Genomic DNA, 26,426 nt, shown 5'->3' with positions numbered 1-26,426 from the left:
CTATTCACCTTTTCTGCTTCCCTCATTCCAGAGAGCAACTGACACCTTGCCCTGACATTATAAGCTCTTTACTAGTTAGCCAAACACCTGGCAAGAGAACATCAATATTAATGATGCCAGGTTTAATAATCAGTATTTGCACTGCTGTTAAAGATATTTTAATATTATAATTGGGTGGTCCCTGCTCCTTTATACAAAAGCTAAATTTATTCTAGTGAGAAGCCTTAATTTTCTGACATATTTGAGATTTGTGTCCAACGTCAGGAGAAGCCTAGTTGAAACTGTAGAACCTATGTCGAGATATATTCGTTCCATACTGTTACTCAGCTTAAACCTTTAATTACATCATTGAAACTACTCTGCTAAGCTGTACCTATCTCCGTTCTGTAGATAATCTCTTTGCATTTTTTCTTCTTTAGTATGAAAAGATTATCTTTACGATCTTATCTGATTCTAATAATATATAATTCTAAGTACATCTTTCTGTCCCAATCATAGTCAGGCATAAATGCTAGAAAGAAGGAGTAAGGGGAATCAAAAGAAAGAAATGATAATGAATCCAATACCTCAGAAATAAAAGGCAGCACAGGACACTTCTATGAGCTATCTGAAAAAGGAGACTAAAAGACAGGTTTGGCACCATTTCCTTTTCATTACAGACCAAGGACAAGGACTATGACATCTTTTTGAATTTCACGAGTTTATAATTTATAGCTTCCCCATGATTGTTGTTGGAATGCCTATTAAGCACCCTATAGTGATTTTCTCTAAAGCCCTTGAAAGGAAAAAATCTGTGTGTTGGTTGATGGTATGTGACGAGCTAGGGCCTGGGAGAGAATAAGTAGGAGATTATATCTCTTCTGCTGCAAATTACAAGACAGAAGATGCCACAGACTATGGCAGCTCTGTGGAGAGAGGTCAGGCTGGTTTAGTCCTTTTAAGAATCTGCTTCCTACCAGGCAAAGCGCTCCAGTCTAAAGGCAAACAGACCAGCCCAGTAACACTGGGCATTGTGCAAAATAGTTCTCTGCTGGGCACCATTCACCTCCATGTTCCTAGCCCCATCTCAGCCTCTCTTTCATCCTTCCTTGTTCCAGCCCCTCCAGCCTGAGTCATTAAATACTTTCTTTTCTAGACAAAATTCATCTCCCTCTTCTCCTGATAATATAAGAAATATCTCCTTATCTGCTGATTCCCCTGGAAACCACAGAGGGAAGGACAAAGACTGAAGAATTTCAGATCCCAGCTGTAGAAGTTAGTCAGAGCTTAGCTAGAAGGAGGCCCACTGGTTTATCTGACATTTCCACAGGCAAAAGAAACTCAGATGCAAACTGGATGGTTTGTCTATGTAACACCTGTCAGGTAGGTTTTTCAATATCCATATGATTGACCTTTAAGAACGATTATCTGGATGTTCAGCATCATAGTAATATGGCCATAGCAGTGGAATTAAAAGCAAGATTCTATAGCTATACAGTCCAATAAGGAGGCCACTGTGGCTACTGGGCACTTGGGATGTGGCTGGTCCGAGCTGGGGTGTGCTATAAGTGTAAAATGCACACTCAATTTCAAAGAGTGTACAAAAAAGGAGAAAAAAACAATGTAAAGTATTTCATGAGTAATTTTTATATTGAGTACATGTTGAAATGATAATATTTTGGATATACTGGGTTAAATAAAATATTAAAAGTAATTTCACTTGTTTCTTTTTACTGTTTTAAACCTGCCTACTAGAAAATTTAAAATTATACACGTGGCTCTCATTCTATTGGACAGTACTGCTCTGGCTTCATACATAGCTCTACTATATACAAGCTGTGCATTCTTAGGCAAGTTAACTAATTTTCTCTTCTGTGAAATGGGAATAATAATTATTCCTGCTTCTTAGCATCCTTCTTTGTACCCCTGCATCAGCAAGTCAATGGATGTGAGCTATCCCGTGTAATAGGGTCTGACCTTGAGCAGGCAGCATTCTTCAGCCTCAGCAAATCCCAGAGAGAACTCAGCTGAGAGTCAAGCCACTGACACTCTCAGCACCTGGAATAATGAATGAGTGTCTCTCTGGGCAGTGCATTAAGACATCCACAACAGCTTCTGATTGCATAGTGGAGAATGTATGCTCAAAGCAGAGTTCTTCTGAAAAATAACTAGACAAAAAATGAGTTACTGATTTTTGTACTTGATAGAATGTACTTGATATGGCAGATAGGAAGTAGCCAATATATCCTGTAGCTGGATATAGACTAATTATTGAAAAAGACATATGAAAGACAGATAACAATACTAGAAAATACACATTAAGTGCCTAATGAATAACACAGACAATCCTTCAGAAGAGGTTGAAACCATGAGGACTGAGTAAATTGAAGGTTTGTAAGAGGTATTCCAAGTAGGAGAACAAAATGAGTAACATACAAAGATGTGAATCAAGGTTGCACGCTTTCAGGGCACAAAAAGACCAATTTGGTTGGAAAGAAGTTTCTTATAGGAAGATACAGAAAAACTAGAAACAATAGGAGGCAGACTGCAGTAGAACAGGAATGTCACTTTAAGATAGGGTTCTAGTGAGTTTGGGTGACAAGTGCACAAAAGTAATTTGGGAAGGTCAGTTTCAGCGGCCTATGCCAAAATACTATCTTTAACTCTTCTGAGACTCTATATCCTTTGCAAAACAATGCTGGTCTAATTATTTTTACCCTATATTCTCATGTGATACCTTTCCAGCTTTATTAATAATTGACCCTTCAATACATGAGAAGCTCTCTGGGAGAGGACTTTGCTTCAGAATATCACACATGAGTAATAATCAGAAAAATACATACTACTACTAATTACCATTTACTGTTGAGGAAGACAAGCTAACAGACCCTGTGTAGAAAGATTGGTGATATGTGACTAAGTATTGAATATTTAGTAGATACTTCTAAAGTTGCATTAAATTGTCCAAATATGACAGAAAGCATTAGGAAGTGGTGTAGGATCAATAAATAGTTAATAATATGGAATCAAAAGAAAAAGAAAGATTCTCCTTCTGAGCACTGAAAAGGAAGGTATAACTGAATGAAGCTGTGCTGCCTATGCGAATTATTTAATCTCTTTCTTTTTAACTTTAGAGAATAAAATCACAAACTTTAAATATCAAAAAAAAACATGCTTTGCTTACAATTATACAAACCCACACTCTTTCTCTCTTTGTCTGTGTTTTCTGTGTTTTGTGCAATTGATTTCCTCAGACTCAGATTAGCCCCAAAGAAGGATGGCAGGTATACAGCTCAGCACAGGATCCTGATGGACGATGCATTTGCACAGTGGTTGCTCCAGAACAAAACCTGTGCTCCCGGGATGCCAAAAGCAGGCAGCTTCGCCAGCTGCTGGAAAAGGTAGGTGTCCTTTGTCCCCTGTGAATATTTTTATTGAAATCTACCATTCTTTGAAAAGGAAATTATGGGAAGGCAGGTAATGGTGAGGAGGGTTCTTCCAATTTTTGTCCCCCTTCTCAAATAAATGCTTTCCCCTTCCTTGAAAGTAGTACCTCAAGATTCCTGCTCTGTTGTTCTATTTATCTGACTTTTACTTGTCCCAATCTTGCCTTAAGACTGGCTTTCTGTCATATTTCTTAATATCTAGTCTATCTCTCCTTAAGAAGAAAATAGTATGAAGTCTTATTCCAGTGACAGAAATTTAGCCTCAACTTTCAGGATCACACTAGGCTCTTTGAGCTCATACTTTTCGATCTCATCAACAATCTTGCAGGGAAGTTAAAATAATGGCATACAATATGCAAGCTATCTGGACAGATAATGAATAATTCCAAGCATTTAACATCATTTTCTAAGTCATTCCTTTGAACATTAAGTTCTTCAATTTCATTCAATAGCATTCTCTCCATATAATTTACTTAAGCTGGATCCATAACAATCAAATGCAGAATGCCCTTGATTTATTCTCTTTCACAGATGAAAGTCATCTCATGAAAGGTTATTTATGTTTAGTTTAGGGAGAAAAAAAACAATGAATGGTTCTTTCAGTTTTCCTCATTCACACTTTCACTGTGTTGGCCTCTGAATATGGTTGGACAGCTGGGGTGGCCAGAGTGATGGAAGGATGACAACATATTTGAATTTTAAATATCTTCAGGGATAATAAGATATATTAGGTAGTATGTGTTTTTAGAGGATATCATGCTCAACAATCCACTCTGTGAAATATCCTTTCCATGATCATTTACACAATTATAGCACTGAATAGGAAGCTTTAACAGAAAATTAAGAGAAGCTAGAAAAATGAAAGCACTGAATTTGTTAATACAGACATCCCTAGTTTATGCAATTTTAAGTCTAGCTACAGTAACTCTCTTCCACTGCCATATAATTAAAATAACTTTCCTCAGTGTACATTACTTGGAAGTATATTGATGCCCTAAGATTTTAAGAAGACTTATTTTCACATTTTCATACAGAGATTAGTCTGTTTTTTCTGCCCTTATCCTTGGAGTCATCATCACCTATTTGCTTTCTCTTCTTAAGTCTCTTTTTTAAAAAGATCCAGTCTTCCCTGCTCCTTCAATATCTGTCCCCTAAACAAGAGCAAATGTAACTGTCATTCAAGTTAATGACCCCAGCTAACGTGCCTCTCAACTGTTAAAACTGTTCATGACATATGAACTATGATTATTCTTCTCTTCATAGATTTTCTTTATATCTATGAAAAAGTTCAAACATATAGTTTAATATTATTTGGTTACTAGGGAAATTAATTATTTTGGTAAAAAGATTTAATCTTTTAAATCCAATTTTGCTTTTCTATTAACTTGTATTTCCTCTCAGATTACTAACTTTCTACTCCATCTTCTTTTCTACGCAAAAATATCTTCTTTCTACATCAACTATGATGAGAAACATTTTCTTAGACTCGATAATCTTATTTCTGTTACTATTTTCAGTACAGCATTGCATACACACACCCACACATAGACTTGGACATTTCTTCAAAAATCAGCTGAAAAATTCAAATAAACTATGAATGTCAGGAAGTGGATAATACTCTCTTCATGTCCAGAGGGAAATGTATTCCAGAGCTATGATAAAACCAGGAATTAGTAAAGGATGAATAAGGTCTGAAAAGTACAACTAAGGGGATTGATTGAAGCAATCATTGAAGTTTATATGACCATACCATCCAATAGGCAATTTGTTTACCATTTTAACGAAATTCGAGAAAATCACACCTTTAAAAATGCAGCGGCATAGCACAGGGAGATCAGCTCGGTGCATTGTGACCACCTAGAGGGGTGGGATAGGGAGGGTGGGAGGGAGACGCAAGAGGGAGGGATATGGGGATATATGCATACGTATAGCTGACTCACTTTGTTATACAGCAGCAACTAACACAACAATGTAAAGCAGTTATACTCCAATAAAGATGTTTAAAAAAATGCATCAATACCTAAATGACAAAAAACAAAATTTATTAACAAAATCAAGGTCACCACAGGTTAGATTAAGCAAATTCACCATTTGGTAGTGTTATGGAAACAGAGGAATAATAAATTGTGTGTACTATTTAGAGTGGCCTGAAGGAAGTAAGTAGCACTGGTTTGCTGCACTGACCCAAAGAAAAAACATCTGAAAGCAGCATTCCTTATGCAGACTGAGCCAGTCCCTTGCTGGCTTCTCTATAGTTTTACAAATATCCAAGGTACCAGATGGCAAATAGGAGCCTGACCGTTAAGCAGCCCATGTCATTATTAACCAAAGGATTGATTTAGTTTACAATAAGGGAATATTCTTATTGAGAATAATATTAATAACAATAGTTCCCATCTATTATATTTGTATCTGCTCCATTCAAACCTTATAGCAGAGGTTGTTGCCCTTCTAAGTTTACATAAAAGGAAACTGGTGTTTTTTGAGGCTAAAAAACTTATCAATGTCACTCAACCAGTAGACTGTGGAGCCATACCAGATCAACTTTGCATTTTCTCAACACCATGCCAGTGTCATTCAAAATGCCACTGGTGGTACCCACACTTATTTAACTGATGCTCTGTCAAATATTTTGAATAAGTATTTATACTACTGAATATTAGAAAAATTACAATTGGTTTCACAATACATCAGGTCTTAGTGTATACAAACTAAAAATTTTCACTTAAAAAAAAATGCTTGTCTGTTAGCTATGCAGCATCTCTGTACAGGCCCGCATTGTCTAGGTCAATATTTCCTAAACTGTGATTTTTGGAATAGGATGCTGATGACATCCTCCAATAAAATAATTTTAAGAAACACGGTACATGATACTTCACTCTTGAAGATTTCCGTCATACGGTTTAATACTAAAGGTTCTGTGAAGACCTACAATAAAGAAATCCCTGTTTATTTTTGTTAATCCCAACCCTATCCAAGCATACTGAACTGTAGGGCTTCTTTTTTTCAAGTAGCCTCCACACTAATTATAAATGAGAGTGAAAATCTAAGTTAGTTTGTGTTTAAGTTCAGAAAGGCCTCAGACGTTTTATTTATACAAAGAACCAAGGTAAATAAAGAGTTCAAAACATTATCAGCGAAGAGTAACAATGAGCTTGCCACACTATGTAGACAGTCTACCCAGGGGCATGTGTAGACAGCTGAATAGCAGAACATCAGAGATAAGCAGACTAAAAGAGGAATGAGTCTCCTTCCCACAAGTGTAATCATGGGGATCCAATCTCAAGTATCACCAGGAAACTGATTCTCAGTGGGTCTCCATAACCAGTGGGAAACTAAACAGTCCTAGGTACAGCCAGCAGGAAAAGCAAAAGGCAGCCCAGAACCATCCTCCCCAGTTAGACAGCTCCATCTCTAGCTATCACCCCAAATGTAGCTCTTATAATTTTACATGATTCTGCTTGAAGGTCACAATCAAGTCTCAGCAAAAATTCTCTCAGTGCATTTTCGCATAACACAAATAAAGTTGAAAATTAAATTGATAGGGTAAGTTAGAGGCAAAATAAGAGAGGCTGTTTTAACTTTATCCAGGATATCTCACTTGCCTATCGTTTTCTAATTGTATGGATTCTGCCTAAGTACACAGAATTCCTAGGAAAATATTGGACATGCCAGAGATGTGTGTTTTCATAGACAAATGCCATATTTAAATGTGTAAATAGTTTCTTTAACACAAATGGCTTTTCTTTATTCATGCTTAACCATAATGGAGTTGAAAATTATTTTGAAAGCATTGCATTCATCCAAGATGCAGTTACCATGCTTTCAATGTTGCCTCAGTAATTCTGTGCTGCAGTAATTCTGTGTTTTTTTTAAATGAAGCTTTCTGAATGTATGAATGACAGTAAATTAAGAAATATTTGAGGGTCATGTAATACTATAGACAAACCAGTGACAGGAGAAAGATATTTTTGTTAAAATATTAAAATACTTGTTACATATTACTACTGTTGGAAGCCTAAGATAATTTTACCCAATAAATATTTGAGCAATTATTCTGCGCCTAGTTCTGTGTAAGGTCATGGGAATACAAGGTATGAATAAGACACAGATTCTAACCTCAATGAGTTTACAGAAGGGCAGCCACTTTTCTGTTTCCCATTCACACACATTACACAATTAGATTTAATATAAGCTAGACTGTAGTATGTCCCGAAAAGACAGGGTTTATAAAGGACAGGACTATGGATCAAGACAGCAGAAAAAGAAACAGAAAAATATGACCTTCTCTGACAAAAAAAAAAAAAAAAAAAAAACAAGTGGAGGAACTGAGGCAAGCCAAGGCAGCAGAATTCACTGCCTTTTCTGAATGTTCCATTGCTGAGGAATATATTGACAACGGGCTCTTTAAAGCCAGCTGGTCCACTAAGCTTTGTGACTTACCTGATGACAGAAATTGTCTCTGAACAAATCCCTTCCTTATTTGTAACTCACAAGGTTTTACAATGAAAATAACTTTTTTATGTGTTACATAAATAATACTTGTTTATTTTAAAATATATGGAATAACGCATAAAAATATATGAAATGAGGTAAAACTCATCTGAAATCCCATTTTTTGAGCCCATGCTTTCATGTATTCATTTATGAATATAAAATATAATTCTATGCAAATGAATTTATATACAATATTTACCAGGGACCTCTTTCTACAATATTTATTTTGTTACTTCTTCTCTCACCCACACCTTACCACCCCCCACCAGAAAACTAATTTTAATCACCTAATATGTATTCTTCTAATCCTTCCATATCTTTCTCCATGTTTTTTGCTTATATACTGCTTTCTTTTACATATGTGTGCTCAAGTGTGTGTGTGTGTGTGTGTGTGTGTGTGTGTGTACATGTGAGACATAGTGAGAGAAAGAGAGAGGGCGGGAGAGAGGTGAATTTTATTTAGAATAAAAGGATTCAAATTATATTAAGATCTTTACATTTGCTTTTCTCACTTACTTTTCTCATGGATATTCCTCCATGTTAAGCAATGTTTCTTAAAATGTATAAACATAAGAATCACTTAGGGAATCTTGATAAAATGAAGAGTCTGCCTCAGTAGCTCTGGGTTGGGCCCCAAGATTCTGCATTTCTGACAGGCTCACAGGTGATGCCAAGTTGTTGCTCTGTAGACAATACTGTGAGTACCAAAGTATAGAGCTCTATTGTATCCTTTAAATTAGTTTAGTCATATTCTACTCCTCAACTCATTTAATAGCTCTCCTCCTATTAGAGGCTTTCACTTTGTTTTCCAGATTCTGCTGCCATAAGAATTAGAGTAGTCTTTCTTTCCTCATTTCTACATGCTTTATAGGTCACCTATTTCCCACTTCTAAATAGCCTGGGGCTCAATGAACTTCGGATGGTGCCATCACCTTAACATATATTTATTGCCTATCTACCAAACACTTAATGCAGTGGCCAATTTCCAAGTCTCTTAAACAGTATGGTCTCTGAGTTAGGAGGTGTCCCAACGCTACCACCACTCATCTTGCTCAGTTCAGCCTCACCTCTGGGAGTACTTCAGATGCAGCTTGAAGTAACTGTACTGGAATGAATGCACGCTAGATCTGTTAGACACTTCACCACCATCCACAATTGCTAAGCATCCCAGACCCTGAGGAAGTCAGAGTCAGTACTTAAAGAAACAACTTATCTTAACATTTAACAGATTGAGCCATGATAAGCTTACTAAGCCCTGGAATGAATATTCTATTTTTTAAATTTATTTTTCTGATATATCAAAATCTTATTAATATTTAGTCATTTCTAATGCTAGAATGTCCATTTTATTATTTCCTGCCTAGGTACAGTTTTCTTTTGCTAAATTATTTGAATGTTTATCATGAAGAATTAGTCTTCTGAAAGTATGTCCTGTGGAAATGCAATTATGGATGTGGCACTTCCAGTTTTTAATGTTAATGTCATTTTTGCTACTTCAGTAGTGACTGTATATACCTGTAAAAAGACAATAATGCCAATGTTCTTGTTTAACAGGTTCAAAACATGTCTCAGTCTATTGAAGTCTTAAACTTGAGAACTCAGAGAGATTTCCAATATGTTCTAAAAATGGAAACCCAAATGAAAGGGCTGAAGGCCAAGTTTCGGCAGATTGAAGATGACCGGAAGACACTAATGACCAAGCATTTTCAAGTAAGTTTAACTTCAGCAATCTTGTCAGTCCAAATGAGACACTGAGTATGATGGACAGCCACCATGGCACTCAGCTAGAAATAACTGTACATCAGCCCATATATGCAAGGTTCAAAATTCACTGGGGACATCAATCATCTCTCCACTGAAACTGACCATTACCTGGTAGGAATGCATAGAAGACTTGCTATAAAAAGAGCTTTACCCTCCTAGAGCTAGGCAGAGATTCTGGATAGATTTAAAGGCATTTCAATATGTATAACAATGGTCAATCTAGGAAAATTAATAATTAAATTTATCAAAGATTTTCTGATGATTTTATGCCTTGCTAATATGAGGAGAAATACAGAGAATATGAATTATTAAAAGAGGCAATAATACCATTTTTAACAGCACATAAACAAGGGTTGTTTCACAATTTGATACAAAAAGTATTTATTTATTTTATTTTGTTTATTTTTTTATTTATTTTTTTGGCTGCGTTGGGTCTTCGTGGCTGCGCGTGGCTCTCTCTAGTTGCAGCGAGCGGGGGCTACTCTTCGTTGCGGTGCGCGGGCTTCTCTTGTTGTGGAGCACAGGCTCTAGGAGCACAGGCTTCAGTAGTTGTGGCACATGGGCTCAGTAGTTGTGGTGCACGGGCTTAGTTGCTCCGCGGCATGTGGGATTTTCCGAGACCACGGCTCAAACCCGTGTCACCTGCATTGGCAGGCGGATTCTTAACCACTGTGCAACCAGGGAAGTCCCACAAAAAAGTATTTTTTTAGACTTTAAGCTGTTTATTGGTAATTATCTAGAAACACTGAAAATGGAGAAACAATGCTTTTAAGCATGCTATGTGGATTTTTATTAACTATGTATGACACTGTCATAGATTAAAATAAAATCTATGATAATGCTATTTGAGCTTCTATTAAAAAGAAATAGTCTGCCTTACAAAGGCATAGCACATAGTTTATAAAACATACTGTGATTTTACAAGCATAATAGCCTCTGCTTTCCCTGCCAGTTAGGAAGTGAGATACACTGCTAATGGTGAGGGAGTGGGCCTGAATCCAAGTTCTTGGTCAAACATTAGAAGTGCTTTTCATACAAAATTATGATTGGCAGGGAGCTAGTCAGGGACATGAAACAGGGTCTCTGCATGACACAGTTTAATATGGCAGAAATTAGCATGGTTTTGTAATTTTCTTCAGTGGTGCTCAGGAGCCTGAGTAGAAAGGTATAAAAAACAATCTTGGGCTTCCCTGGTGGCGCAGTGGTTGAGAGTCTGTCTGCCAATGCAGGGGACACAGGTTCGAGCCCTGGTCTGGGAAGATCCCACATGCCACGGAGCAACTGGGCCAGTGAGCCACAATTACTGAGCCTGCGCGTCTGGAGCCTGTGCTCCGCAACAAGAGAGGCCGCGATGGTGAGAGGCCCGCGCACCGCGATGAAGAGTGGCCCCGCTTGCCGCAACTAGAGAAAGCCCTCGCACAGAAACGAAGACCCAACACAGCCATAAATAAATAAATAAATAAATAAATAAATAAATAAATAAATAAATAAAATAAAATAACGTGAATATCTTAAAAAAAAAAAAAAAAAAATCTTGCACTGAACCAGTTTTAAAGTTTTCCCAGAAAGGTAAAACAGAAGGACAAGAGGGTAAGAAAGTTTAGGGTATTGACAAGAGAGGGGGCTAAAGTGATGAATCATGAGATTAAATTGAAGAGAGAAGTAAGCAAAGCCAGAAGGTTAAGAAATGATAACAAATTAGAGCAAGGCCTAGAAGATAAAAATAAATTTAAAGATTATTGGAAATAAGAGAATGAGTAAACTAGCAGAATAGAGAAATTATGGGGGAATGGTAAACACAGAAGAGTATAAGGCTGAAAAGCAAATAAATTAATTTTAACCAATATTTATTGAGCACATACTGTGTACAAGGCAGTGTTGGGCCCTCTGCTGGGTATATAATACATAATCTCTCTTCTATGAAAGACAACTAACAAACAGGCAGGTAAAATTTGACAGTAAAAAGAGGCATAAACATCAAAATGGCACAAAGGGAAGAATTATTAACTTTTCTTAATTTTGTTTAGAGAAGTTCAGGGGAAGAGCTACAAGACTTGGCAATATTCAAGAAAACGGTTTTGGACTTAGTGCCCACTTTCCTCCCCAGAAAATACTAAATTACAGAGGAGATTAAGAAAACCAAAAGATGTTCAATGTCAATTTTCAATATTCAGTGTTAGGGTGTAGACGATAGACCAATACCGTGAGCCTGATGCGATGCTAAGGCTATCAACAAAGCAGGAATGATCAGCCGGTACTTACGGCACATAGGGAGCATTCCCAGAAAGGAAGGGGGACAGAAGGAGAGAAGCTCGGGGTTTCCGGCTCAGAGTGAAAATCATTCAAGCTCAGATGGACAATACAGAACTCTGTGACGCCAAGGGACAACTTGCAAGTACCAGGGCTGGCAGAGTTGGTGACAAATGATGACACGTGTGCATCTATGGGAACTTATGGGAGAAGAGAGGAGACAAAGAAACAGAAAGATACAAGTTTGCCTAGCAGAAGCCAAGCCACCAACAAGAAAACTTAATTTTTAGGCAGCTCCATAGAACATGATGATTTTGATTTTCCTAGTTCATGTAATCCACGTGGATACTGAACTTGTATGTCAAACTCCAAATAGCAATAATGATAATAACATCATTTTCTTGAAGGATTACACATATTCAACACATAGTTCCAAGCACTTTAAATATACTATATATTAACTAATCTAATCCTCACAACAATCCTATAAGGTAGACACTGTGTTTATTCCCATCATTCACATGAAGAAACTGATGTACAAAGAAATTACGCAATTCGTCCAGGATCGTATATCTAATATGTATCAGAACTACAAAGTCCAGCTCCCGAGTTAAGCCTCCTAATACCAATGCTATATTACCTCTCCAAGCAGACTATAGCTCTCTGAATTAAATTTAATAATAATAATTAAATGCTCAAGATATGCTTGTTAAATGTATTTATTCACCAAGTCCTATCATGAGTCAGATTTTGCTCTAGCTGCTGAGGTGCCATATATGAGAAGAAGAAATGGAACATTCCAAAAGTAAGTTTAACATTGAAGAATACTTTTAAATTGGAAGAAAATCCTCCTCTGGCACACCCTTTTCAGCTTATCAAAAAATCTAAGTAGGTTGTGTCTTCTATATTCTTTATGATAAAAAAGCTTGTTCTAGTTATACTTGAGACTATCATTCTTATATGAAGAAATCTTGGTTGGGTAAGATAGTCTAGGTATACACTTTGCTATAAGAGCAACATAGTAGAAAATGAAATTCTAGAAAGGATAAGTAAGCACAGATCTGTGTTATTCTACTTTAATCTTTTAAGCATTTGATATGTACATCAGTTGGACTTTCTATTGCTCTCTGACAAGTGTCCAGAGTTAGAATCGACTGCCAATAATTGAATTATAAATTTTTGAAAAGACCCCAAAATTCATATATATATATACACACACACACACACACACACACATATATATAATTTTTAGCTCAGGGGAAATAAAATGCCACCAAAATTGTGACACTGAATTACTCTCTTTTCAATATTCCCATACTAGAATATAAAACTCTTCATTGTAACAGTTGCTATAATACGCAGCAAATGGTACCATCAGAACTCTTCTCATTAAAATCCTAATGAAGCAACTGTGTCTTCCTTTAGGGATAGCAAAAAATGCTCAAACTAATAAGAAGTTTATTTCAAAAGGAGCCACTAAAATGAGCAAAGCTGTGCAATTCTGCCTTTTGACTGTGATATTTATCAATCTTTCTCATTATTAAGACTCTCTGTCCCCTCCCACTCAATATGGACATACAGACAAATTCTAAGTATTCCAATCTTACAGAACAAGTGGAAATTCCCCCCAAGATACACAAGCCCATAAATCAGGGTGGCAATGGGAGCTCCTGCTATGTTAATGCATTGATAGTGATAACATGTTCTAAATGTAATTGTAAAATGCAGTTTTCAGCTCCTTAAATTCGTTAGCATACAGCGCGGTTTCTGCTATGATCATAGCAGTGACAGCTCTTCAGCGAATGCGATAGACTGCAATAAGCTCACAACTGAATCAAACTCATAAAATGTTTTCACTGACCACCACCACCAAGTTAAAAGAAAGGAAAAAAAGGTGACACGTTCAGAAACTGAAAGCGAAACTGCAGGTTTGGCTCAGTCCCAAGATAGGAGTGAGGGAAACAGTGTTGGCAAAGTATACTTCTTGTTCTCTAGACCAAAATCAACGTTTCAGTTTCAAACAACTCTGTGCTCTTTTATCACATAAATTATGAGCACCTTAGCCCCTGAAAGAGTTAATTTCACTACATTGGTAAGCAACTCTGCCTTACATAAAGAGCTCTAAATTATCTTTGCTAAGGCAAATGAAGTCGGAGAATGGGTAATAATTCAAAATAGTAAACAGCAACATACATTTCTTTGAGCTTTGAAAAGCTTTGCATGATTTACTATACTTGCTGAACTTACCTTCCTAATGATGCTGTGCTAAGAAGGATATTAAAAAGGAGGAGGAGTAGAAGGACAGAGTGGTGGAAGCCCAAAGTTGGAAAAATTCTGTTAGGCAAAAGCTGTTCCAGGATCCAAAATTTCCTGTAAGTACCCCTATATTATTAATAATTAGTTAATGGGTAAATAGACTAAAACAGGATATTTGACCTATTTCTAATAATTCGTAACTAGAAGATGGACCCTGCTTCTATTTCCTAACTAAATAATGCATTGTTCACTTTTTAAAATGCCACCAGAAAGCAAGATAGTACATAAACCCAGAACTGCTACCATAGGAAGTTTTGTAATTATGATAAGGATCAATCTGTTTCATAAGCAAGTAACCATTTAAAGAGGTGTTCTTGTATTGAAAAGCTGAGATAAGTGGATTTACTATTAATGATCATGTAGCCACTTACATTCTCATGAAATACACAATTTCAATCAAAAATCAATAAGCAATTGTGAATCTGTCTTAAAAATCTCCCTTAAGTATCATGTGAAAAAGAATGTTGCTGTTTGATCTGTTTAAATGACTCTCATGAATAACTGGCTGCTTTTCACAGGAGTTGAAAGAGAAGATGGACGAGCTCCTGCCCTTGATTCCTGTGCTGGAACAGTACAAAACAGATGCCAAGTTAATCACCCAGTTCAAGGAGGAAATCCGGAATCTGTCTGCCGTCCTCACTGGAATTCAGGAGGAAATTGGAGCCTATGACTATGAGGAACTACATCAAAGGGTGCTTAGCTTGGAAACCAGACTTCGTGACTGCATGAAAAAGCTAAGTGAGTAGAACAATTCCATCTGTCCAGGTTGTGTTTTTAAGTAGTTTCAATGACAACTGCATTCTTACATTTTGGAAATAGTCATGAATTCCTAATTCTAGGGAAACTAGTACCTGCTTTCTAAGTGTAAAATAAGTGTTCCTTGATGGCTTAAGCAGACCTGGTTATTCAAGGTTATCTGATTAACAGTTGCCTGATTTTCAGAGCACCCTGTTAACCGCAGTGGCTTGAAATAAGAGGTCTGGCAAATACAGCAATGCTATTGGCCACACTAATGGAAATAGGCTTTATTCCAAACAGATTATCGGTGATGGTCAATCACTGTGTGGCCACGGAAGAGGAAAGCCATTTCTGGCAGTAGAGAAAGTTAGAGACTGGGGAAAAGGCCATTGCCCTGGGACCAAACGTGAAACAGCAATGATAAGGAAATGAATACAATTTCTCTACTATGCAGAGCTGCCATCTGCTGCTCTGATCCACTCCAGAAATAAAAAGGAGGTACCTACTCAAATACATATTCACTACTCTACAAGGGGCCAAGCATGTGACATGGGGAATGAACTTTAATTTTTGACTCCTAAAATGTGTGGTTCCACCTGGTCTGAATTTACAGACTTTTCCATTGCCAATCAGTTGAAGTCATCATGGGACTAGTTTGTAACAATGTGAAATAAATAAGTGTTCATGAATTGACTAAGAGGGATTGTAAATCCATTTAGGAATAGTATTTTAGTTGTTGACATGCTGTGATATGATGGTGTTAGGTGAGGGGGACTCAACAACCATAGAAAGTGTTCTCTCAAGGTAAGAAGAACTTTTCTGGAATAGGAAATAAACTGGGAAGAGGAGTAAAGAATTTCTAGTAAAGAAACATTCAGAGCATAAATGTAAACACAAAATAAAATTTGGATGACTTATAAAAATAGTTTAAAGACTATTTATTTTACAGATTCAATCCAAGTGATAAAAAAAAGATAGCTAAAATACAATATGTTGCATTCAGTAATCACAGCCTCAAACAAAGTGGGGGATCGCCACATCGGAGGCCCCACTGCAGTCATCTAAGGATTTCCAAGAGAATCCAACAGAATTTATCAGAAGGCAGTAACATAAACTCTTAAGGCTAAACACACGTGCAGCAATCCTCAGCTCCTTATTTCTCATCATGCAAGGCCCATACTTTTTCACCTATAACTGGTCTCCTCATAATCATGACTCCAATAGATTCCATGACTTGCTCTTCTCTACCCACTGTCCACATTATTGCCAAAGGGATTTTTTTTAAGTACAACGTCTGAAATTATTTTCCTCTATTTAAAATTTCCTATGAATCCCTTATGCCCTAGGATACAGCCCATGGCTTAGGAGGCCCTTCATTGTGGCACTCCCTACAACTCCCATCTTAGGTCCTGCCATTTCTCTCCTCATACACTATGTCCCAGTCACATGTGCTCTAACACTCTAACCATGGGGCCACATTGAGAAGCTGTTTGTTCCTTCTCCTGAAACACTCTTTCCCCTGTTTATCCTTGCTTTATCAGTAAACATACTTTCACCTCCCACATGTGACAGACTCCTATTCATTTTGCAGGTCTCAGTTTAAATGTAATGTCTCACCTGAATCTTCACTGCTCTCCCCATGTATCCTCTGCATCCCTGCTAGGTGCTCTCAAATCTTGAAATGATTGGATTTTTCATGTTTCATTATCATTTTGTGTGTTATTGGATGTCTCTTTTGCTAGACTTCTGTTCCATAAGAATAAGTACGTCTATGATATTCACTCTAAATACTGTATCTCCCAATGCCTAGAAAACTAAGAAAAGTTACTCAGTAAATATTTGCTGAATAAATTAATTCTATAAGCAGTCATAGTAACAATTTCTAAACTTTCAACAGAGTAAATATTAGGTATTTCAACAAGTAGCAGAGAACAATCCCCTTTACTTGCAAAACAATGATCTCTTTTAGCCACATATTTGTGTCAAGATGGCATAGGACTGATTAAGATTAAGCAAGGGAAAAGTCATTTATTTAATACAGCACTTAAAAACTCCCTTACATGGTGTGCTTTTATAATTCAAGTTGTGGAGTTTATTGCTAACAGAAAATAGGTAAATATTACTGCATAAAGAAATTCTGCTGTCATATTTTATTCTTTTTTAATCAAGAAATACTTTTAGTTCAATGCACAGATTCATTTTATAGCTTGCCAGATGATGTCTGCACCAAACAAGAAGAAAATCCCAAACCAAGAATTGTTTTAGTGCTCTCAATACCTAAAAGTTACTTTAGGGGTTCAAAGGAGTATTCAAATGCATATTTATTAGCCCATAACATATCTGGGTAAAGATATTCTGTAAATGACAGTACATAGGACTAATCTGTGTAGGGCTTTGATTTGATTTGGAAGAGGTCCATTTGTTGTTGATGAACCATTGAAGACCTTGAGAATCTATTCACTCTGTCATTCCTAGTATCTCACAATAAACCCAAGCCATTGGCTTTGTATGCTAAGTCCAGGCACCTACTTAGCACAAATGGACTCAACTAATAAACAAGGACAGGCAACAGAAAGGTTCTATACCTAGTAATCACCTTGAACCTGAAAGTGTGCCAGTTATGTTTCTGAAGGATTAACATGGAAAACTCTTGGGATTCGCTCTACTTTACAAATGAACTTCACTTCTAACATACACTCTGTCTGAGTTTACTTAGCTAGAAATAATGTCCACCACAGTCAGGAAATTCTACATTCCTCTCAGCTCTTTCATAACTCTCAATTTGTTTTTACTAACCCACATATAACTCCCAACACAGAATCTCCTCCAATATTAGAAATGATATTTGGGACAAAGAGGGTTAATCTAAGTAGACACAGATTCTTCCTATTCCTTCTTACTGAACCATGGATAATGTCTCTATGGTGTCCTTAGGCCTCAGGACTGTGATCTGTAATATATGTCACAGACTTGTTTTATTAATTTTCCCCCATGGACCACAAAGTCTGAAAGACTGTGACTGTCAAATAAATTATATTAATTAGTTAACATTTATTTTTATTTTAACTAATCAAAAATATAAAATCTAGCAACCAATATAGATATCAAACAGCAATAAAACTAGCATTTAATTTTCTTGTTTAATGAAATGATTGCTATTTGAGTTAACTGATATGACCTTATAAAATATTGAAAACAGTTCTCACATCATAATGCTTTAGATTATTAGTGGCCCTCAGATCCCTATTCACTTAGTACAGAGGCCAGTGCCACAAGCAATGACTCTAACTCATTTATGCTTTTGTCCCAAGAACTGGGTACTTTTCTCCATCATACCATGCTTATGTCAATTAATCAAAACCACTTACTGAGACTCTCTTGAGCAGAGAGGATGTCTATCAACTGGACCACAATGCTTAATTGCAATGTAGAAAACATGTCCAGGTAGAGACAGACAGCCCTAACACTGTGAAATCTAAAGCCACATGGTTCCTGAAAAAATACATAAGTGAATCTTCATATTTTTCATTAAAAAAAGAATTATGCCAGTTTCAAAGGAAGTACCTGATAAGGCACATATATTTACAGAAGAAAACACAAACAATTTTGTGTGGCACGAAGTTATAATTTGATTAACACTTTACTTAGTTTTTACAATTCCTGAAAATTGGTATAGACGGGACCAAGTTATCTCTGTGAACTCTTTTAATTCCATGCCTGGCAGTATCTCATAAATAAGGGCCTGAATATCAAAATATCAGAGCACACAGACTCAGAAAACAGATGTTAAATAACATCAGGACCATTCACAGGAAATGTAGAGAAAAAAACATATCAGGGGTTCAATGTTCCAAAAAGGTCTAAAATCCAGTTGCTATGCTGCTCAGATCTAGAGTGGGATATTGGATAATTATGACATCAGCAATATAGTAACAGGAGCAATAAGGCTCATCCATCAATGGCATCTTTATTCTTCACAAAAGCCTCTAAACACACACAGCCAATTAGCAGAGGGTAAAAATGGGCTGGGGAAAGAAAATAAAATTGCAGCCGTGATGAATACATTTCCACTCACCTTTTCAGTGGATTTGCTTTTAGGGAAGATGTCACAGTGCACATCACATAAATTTTAAGAAACTAAAAAACAAACTAGTGTCATTGCCTGCAAAATTTAACTTAATAAGGTGCTGAAGGAATCACAAGTCATTGAGACCACTAGGGCACCATTCAGCTTATTTCTACTAGGGAATTAAAGTTTTAGAGAAGATAGAAATTAGAAAAAATGCTTCAACAGCAATGCATCCTAGTGGCCTGAATGAGGTACAGTAATGTACTTTCCTAAAAGTGCTTAATTTTCTCTATGAGGAACTGAGTAAAGTTCCCTGTGCTTAATTAACACATATCACATTCCTAGACATGCAAAATATAATTGTATGCATGTGAGAATTTGACTGGAAAAGCACAGCTGAAGCTCTTGCACACCCCCTGGGATCACCAATAGCTATTTAATGTAGATTATAATCAGGCTTTCCAGGTTTCCAGCCCTCCACCCCCAACCCACCCCCCACCCCTCCGCAACACTTCCTCGGGTTAGTTCTATTTTAGGGCAATAGTTTGGTGCCATCTAGTGAAGTACAGGATGCATCCTTCTATTAACAGAATCAGTTTTGAGCCTTCATGTTTAACAGAAGTAACAGTAGCATTCAAAATTTGAGATTACAAGTAATCTCAACTTGGGTTACTATTTTTATCATGTTTATGCCAAATTAGTTTTAAAAGAGAAACCAAATTGTCTACGTGGTAGTAGTCTTATTTGTACATTCAACAAATATTTATTGACTCCCCAGTGTGCATTGGCACTTAACCAGGTATTTGGGGCTACAAAGATGAGTAGCAGGCGGTGTCCTCCTACTGTCAGGAAGCTTGCATTATAGCGGGGACAGTAAGCACATAAGTAGGTAACTACAGCAGTGCTGAGAGCCTACTGCTTGACAGACACTATGCCAGCTTTTTTATGTGTGTTAGTCCTAATTGCTCTAAGAACTCAGGGTCAGGTATTATTATTAGCAATTTATGGAAAATAGATACTCAGACAGCTTAAATTAATTTGCCAAAGGTACATGTTGGAGGCAACAACTTTAAACCCAAGTCCTTCTGAGTTCAAAGACTGAGATTTCTTTCCCACACAGGATGTGTTTTGTTGGGTACCTAATAATAGAGAAACGCCCTGGACACCTCAGTAAGTTTAACTCAGTAAATAGAACCCAACTGCTGTAGAAAGAAAGAAGTCAGAGTCACTTTTGATTCTTCCTTGAACTTCACTCACATGCAATCACCACATCTCCCCTCTCCCTCACGATTTCTCAAAACCACCTCTTTTCTGCATTCACACTTCTACCACCCTAGTCCATAGCACCACTGATCACCTCTCAAATGGATTACCGCAATGGCCTCCTAACCACTCCCCTTACCTGAAGTCATTCCCTCTCTACCACACTAGGAATTTAGAGTAATCTTTTTGACATGCAAATCGAATTATATTATACCTTGTTTAAGTGATTTTCCTTTAAAATTCATTCTAAATAGCTTTGCCTCGTTTGTCTTGATGACGTGGATTCTGCCTAACTCTAGCCCTTCTCTCTCAAATTCTCACCAGGCACTCACTCTAAGCGTTAGTCATTTTAATCCTTTCAGTTCCTCAATCGTGCATGCTTCTTCACCTCCTGGACACTGAACTTTCTCTCCCCTTTCATGGAACACTCTTCCTCCCTACCTTACCTACCCAAATTGTAAGCTTGCTTTTTCATTTTACAGACCAGATACCAGCTTTTCTGTGGAGCCTTCTCTGATTGCTCCTTAACATGGTTGAATGCCCCTGGCACAGTCTCCCACATGCCCCCACCGCACCCCCGTGACACTTCAGATATTTTACAGAAAATTCCCATTTCCTTTTCTTTAATCTTCACTACCTTATAGACGAGTTGTCCTTGCTCTGAGAAGTCAGGGATCATCTGTGTCTTGTTCCAGTTGAATCTCTATAGACTGTGATAAAACATCTGAAACATAACAGGTAAAAACTGGTATCTACAGAGTTTCTGAGAGCAAATATTATTTTTAAAATAAAAAGCTTTATGTTGCTTTCAAGAAATAAATCAGTGTATGTCAAAGATAAAACATCTATATTTTTTACAAAACAAAAAATCTTTTGGGAAAAAAGACAACAAAAGCACAGTCTCTTTTTAATCCTTGTTTTTGTTGCCATCTGTTCTTTCTTCAATGGCAATGCAGTATTTCATTCCCCAAACACCTGATATTTGGCTGTACTTAGTACTTAAAGCAAGAGACAGTGAAAATCTCAGTGAAAGAAAGAATTAACAGGAAAGTCAAACTGTGTGCCTGGGATGAAGAAGAGTGAGATTTAACTTGGAAATATAATGGGAGAAATTTATAAGAATACCTCCTCAAATTAAATTGAGGAGATCTTCAAATAAGTCATTTACCAAAGAGTCCTATTCTTCCTAAAATTCCAGATTATAATATGGAATGCAATTTCTCTGGTATCCATGCACTTGATGACGATTCATTCTTCTGGAACCCTGAGACCCTAGTGATTTTAGCACATTTTTGGGGTAACTGGTATATCCTGTTTTACCATAAATTGATTTATTGTTTATCTTTCTTTTTATGTCCTAAATTTTCCTAGATTACAACTAAATTATAAGCCTTTTAACAATATAAAGCCTGTGTTTTCAGAGGCAAGCCAAATTATTCAGTTTTCATAATGCAATTCAGCTCCATTTAGTCTGGATGTTAGATAGGCTTCTCCTTAAAGATATGTTCATAATATAAGCTTTATTTCAGAAAAAGTTCAGGCAGTTTTTAAAATAATTTAAGAGTAAAATTGTGTTAACTTTGGAAAGTGGAGGTATTTAGACACATATTATTCTTGATCGCATTTACCAGACACCCACTGAAAACTCATTCCATGCCATGCAATATGGCGTCTGTTATGTTCATTCTTATCCCCACGTTTCCTTCAGCAGTATAGTTGGTAAGATTAGACATACAAATAAAAGGTTAAATAATATAAATAGATTTCAGTATCAAACATATGGTAGAGAAAAACTTACTTTAAGTAGCTTTAATAGATAGGCTTTAAAGATCAAATCATATCTACTTTTTGCTACATGAGTTCTCCAATGGCCTTAAGTAAAAAGAAGTAACATTCTTTCATAAACATATTTGCCACTCCATTAAGTTTATTTATATGGGCATGGCCTTAGGATTCAAATCCAGAGCTATTAGTATACAATATTACAAAGTACAATTATATATTAAAGAAATAAACAAAAAGATGGTTTTTATGCTTCATTGATCCAAACAACTGATCTTCCTGCTGAATCCCAAATGATACCTTTTCCTGAGCTACTTATTGATAAATATGGATTGTAACTGATAATAAAAAAGTTAATGTCTCAAAATCATCAGAGTATTAAAATGGTTACTTTTCTCAACTACCCATTCAGTATATTTTCTGAACATACAGAACCGTGCACATGTAATATATTATAAAATGCTAATATTTTCATGTGTCTCACTGCAGACAGAAGAGCATAGCAGGAAAAAAATCAATGAAGCAAGACTCTCAACTTCCTTCTTTGCCATCCACTTTTGCAGGAACATTTGTCTTCCACGCATTTGGGGAAATTATCCTTTCTGTCTGGCTTCCTTTGTCCTCATAGAAAGTGAGAGTAAAGTGAGAAAAATAATGTTTATTTGAACAAAAGCTAGTTTGGGGGAACCAATAAATGGAAATGACTTTCACTGTTTACTTTATAATTTCTGTGCTCTGTTAGAATGAGAATACCTGTGTTTACTTAATACTACCACAAATTATAAATAAAAAAGTGGCCAGTTTTTATAAATTCCTACAACTTTAATTTTACTAATATCATTTGACCAGATGAATTTTAGCTTAGGACTCTAATAACTATTTTTAAGAGAAACTCCTACTGGGAAGAAATCAACATCAAGAGTCCTTTCTGTGTTTTGCTTCCCAAGAGTAAGGGTAGATGATGATGATGTCCATGATCATGATCACCCTGATGACATGTGTGTGTTTTACAACCACCACAAATAATACCACCTTCTCCCCATCAGCATAAATGTCTACTGATCCCATATCCATTCCATGTTCCCTTAGAGTAACAAAATGTCAAGCTTCAGAACTTCCATCTTAGAGATGAGGAAACTCCACCCTGGAGAATATTGTGGCTCAGATTAGAAACCAGACCTCCTAACACCCACCTCAGGATTCTAACCTGGATGAAATATACTACACAAAGAACATTTCCTGGAAAACTGTGGAAGTCAGAACAGAGAGACAAACAACAACAACAAAACTGTTAAAAGATAGAGGCATAGTTAATAAATAGATTAAACTACCATTTGCTTATGAAATTCATTTATTTAATTATTCTCTTTCATAAGTTTCTCCCTCTCTACTAGATTATTTATAAAGGCAAACAAATCTTTACTAAGCAACAATAGTAACATCAGCACAAGAATAAAATTTCCCCACAACCTTATGTTTCTTCATCCTCTTTTCTCTGCTTCTTCTTCTTCAAAATAATCTTTTATAGCTGCTGCTTTGGTGTGCAGTCTTTTCTAAACCAACTCCAATTCAGCTTCTCATCTCAACATTCTCTTCATTTCATTTTTGTAATCACCAATGACTCCTTGCTGCCAAATTCCATGTCATTTCTTTGATTTTCTAGACACCTCTGTATTTCCCAGAGGTCAGTACATCATCCTTCTTAAAACATTTTCTTCTTTAGGATTTCTTAACACTGCACTATTTTTCCTATTCCATGTATAGCTTCTTATTGGGCTCCTTTGCTGGGTGCTAGAAATATTGTGATATCCCAGAACTCTGTTCTAAATGCCTTCCTCTTCTTTGTGTATGTCCTCTCACCAAGGCTCTGGCTTTCACTATCTTCAGTGTGCTGAAGACTGTCAAAACTGTGTCTCAGAAGAGTGTCTCCTACCTACATTTACATACTATCTTCTCTACATCTCTACTGGCATGGATAATAGTCATGAACAACTTTAAATAATCCATAGTGAATTCTTGATTTTTCTTTCTAAACCCATTCCTTCCTTAGCATTTCATCTGAATAAATGACAGTACAATCTGACCATCTGAACAAACCAAATATCTCTAAATTATTTTTCAGTTTGAGATTTTAATTTCTCTTTTTAATTTTCATCCTAATGTCTAATCCAAAGCCTGGTCCTATTGACTTTATCCAAAAAAGAAAAGAAAAGAAACCAAAACAAAACCATAACCCAAATCCATCTACTTTTCTCCATCTTCATCACCACTTTCATTATCTCCCACCTGACCAATGTGATGACATTCAATGCGTCTCTCTGCCTACACTCTATCTCCTCTACAATTAACTTTCCACATGTAGTTAGAGTGATCTTTTTTTTAAAATGTAGCTCACATTCTGTCACTTTCCCATCTTCTTAAAATCCTGCAATAGCTTTCCATCATACCTAGAATAAAATCCAAATACTCTGATTTTACAAAGCTTTATTCTGTTCAACTCTCCAACCTCATCTTCTACTTTTCCAAGTTTGCTCTGGACACACTGGCCTTCTGCATTTTTATTTCAATTTCTCTTAACTCACCAAGCATATCCAAATCCACAAGAACAATAATAGTAGCTAACATTTATTAGACAATTAACTGTGTACCAAATACTGATCAAAACACTTAGCATTTATTTTTTACTTAATCTTCCCAATAACCCTTTGAGTTAGATATTATTACTGCTGTTATCCACGAGACACTGACAGGTTAAAATTTGTTCAAGTCCTCCAGAGAGTGAGTGATAAAATCAGGATTCAAATCCAGGGAGATTTCTTAAACCATGCCTCCAATTACTTTAAAATCCTACCTTTTTCTGGTTGATTCAATGCCTAAAGATCTTTCTCTTCAAGGATCCATGGCTGCCTGCTTGTCAATTAGATCCCAAATTAAATATCACCTTCTTTGAAAGGTCTTCCCTACTCACCAGTCTAAAGCAGCTCCCTTGTCGCTCTTTATCAAATTGCCCTATTTAAATATCTGTATTACATTTATTCCTACCTGATATATTAGCTTGTTTGCTCATTTGTTCATTTATTTTCTCTCTCTCCCTATCAAAACGTAAGCTTCACCAGAACAGAGGTGTTATGTCTTTCTCATTATTGTAATTCTAGTACCAAGAACAATGTTTGATGCTCATTAAATCTTGGATGAATGAATAAATGAGGGAATGAAACACACCTAACTGAAGACCACATCCAAAGGCCCTTCTTTCAGGGTGTGCTTTCTGAGGCAGAATTGACTACAATAAGAATCAATTACTCCCACCAAACAATGTAGATGGTAAAAGAATTGATTAATCAATAGGCCACCCCACCATGATCACCCAAAGTGGAAGAACTTTATGCAAAGCACTTTATCCATGACACAGTGTAGAGTAAAGGACATTTCCATACATAATTATCATAGACCTATTTTGGGTTTTAAGCAAGTTTATTGCCATGGAGTCCAAAATTTTCAATGTAGTCACTTTTTCAGACTAAGAAACTAAAGGACTCATTTAAGATAAACATAGACATTATTTTTAAATTGTTAATACTTTGGGTCATTAATTCTTCACTTCAAGTGTATTTTTTACACTAATACTACAAAACTTGGTTTACTCAAAGGCTACAACTTTGGGATGAAAAGTTGTGGTGGACTGAGTTCAAATTCCGAGTGGTGCCAGGAAGACAAACGTTAGCTTTGCACATTGTGAGTCACTAGGCAGAGGGGAGATAGCTAATGGAGAAAGAAATACACAAAGAATCAAAGCAGGAAAAACACAACAATCATAAATGTTCATAGAATCTTCCCTGGCCAGAGACTAGACATGAAATATCTTTATTTGAAACTAGAGCTAACATAGTTTCACATGCATATTTTGAAAATGGTTTTTATCTAACTTAAAAACCCATTCACTGAAATCTCCCAGAGTTAAAAGTTTGCAAATTTATATTGATTTACTAGATAACAGAGATAAGTTAACTTTCACAAAGACAAGACAACTACCATTAAGACACATATGCAGGACCAAATCAGTGAGACCTAATAAGTAATATAACTGTAGTAAACTTATCCTTTCTAGACTCTCACCTTCATTTTTTTACAGAAAACGAACATGGGACATTAGTTGAATTTGCTTGTTTCTTTCTATGTTTCACAGTTTAAGGGTATGTTTTGTAGAACAGTAGAGGTAAATGTGTTTTAAAATGAGATAAATTTCAAGTTATCTAAGAAGGTTGTCTTAATGAAAGAAGTGCTATTATATATTTTAGTACCCAGGGCTGAATTTCTACAAT

The 26,426-nt window shown here is 36.3% G+C and overlaps 1 protein-coding gene across 2 annotated transcripts in view; it reads left to right on the top strand.

The window, feature by feature from the left end:
* The window catches only part of OLFM3 (olfactomedin 3), a 53,573-nt gene that overhangs the window by 6,383 nt on the left and 20,764 nt on the right, over positions 1-26,426 (top strand). Inside the window, exons 2-4 of one of the 2 annotated variants that reach the window (XM_059900604.1) lie at positions 3,234-3,380; positions 9,477-9,632; positions 14,771-14,990. In XM_059900604.1, the coding sequence (XP_059756587.1) occupies positions 3,234-3,380; positions 9,477-9,632; positions 14,771-14,990 (523 nt within the window). The remainder of the gene's footprint in view (positions 1-3,233; positions 3,381-9,476; positions 9,633-14,770; positions 14,991-26,426) is intronic. The other variant, XM_059900612.1, reaches the window with a different exon arrangement.

Source organism: Balaenoptera ricei, chromosome 1, assembly GCF_028023285.1.
Source record: "Balaenoptera ricei isolate mBalRic1 chromosome 1, mBalRic1.hap2, whole genome shotgun sequence".
In the NCBI taxonomy this organism is placed as follows: Eukaryota; Metazoa; Chordata; class Mammalia; order Artiodactyla; family Balaenopteridae; genus Balaenoptera; species Balaenoptera ricei.
This window is presented reverse-complemented; position numbering and strand designations above follow the sequence as displayed.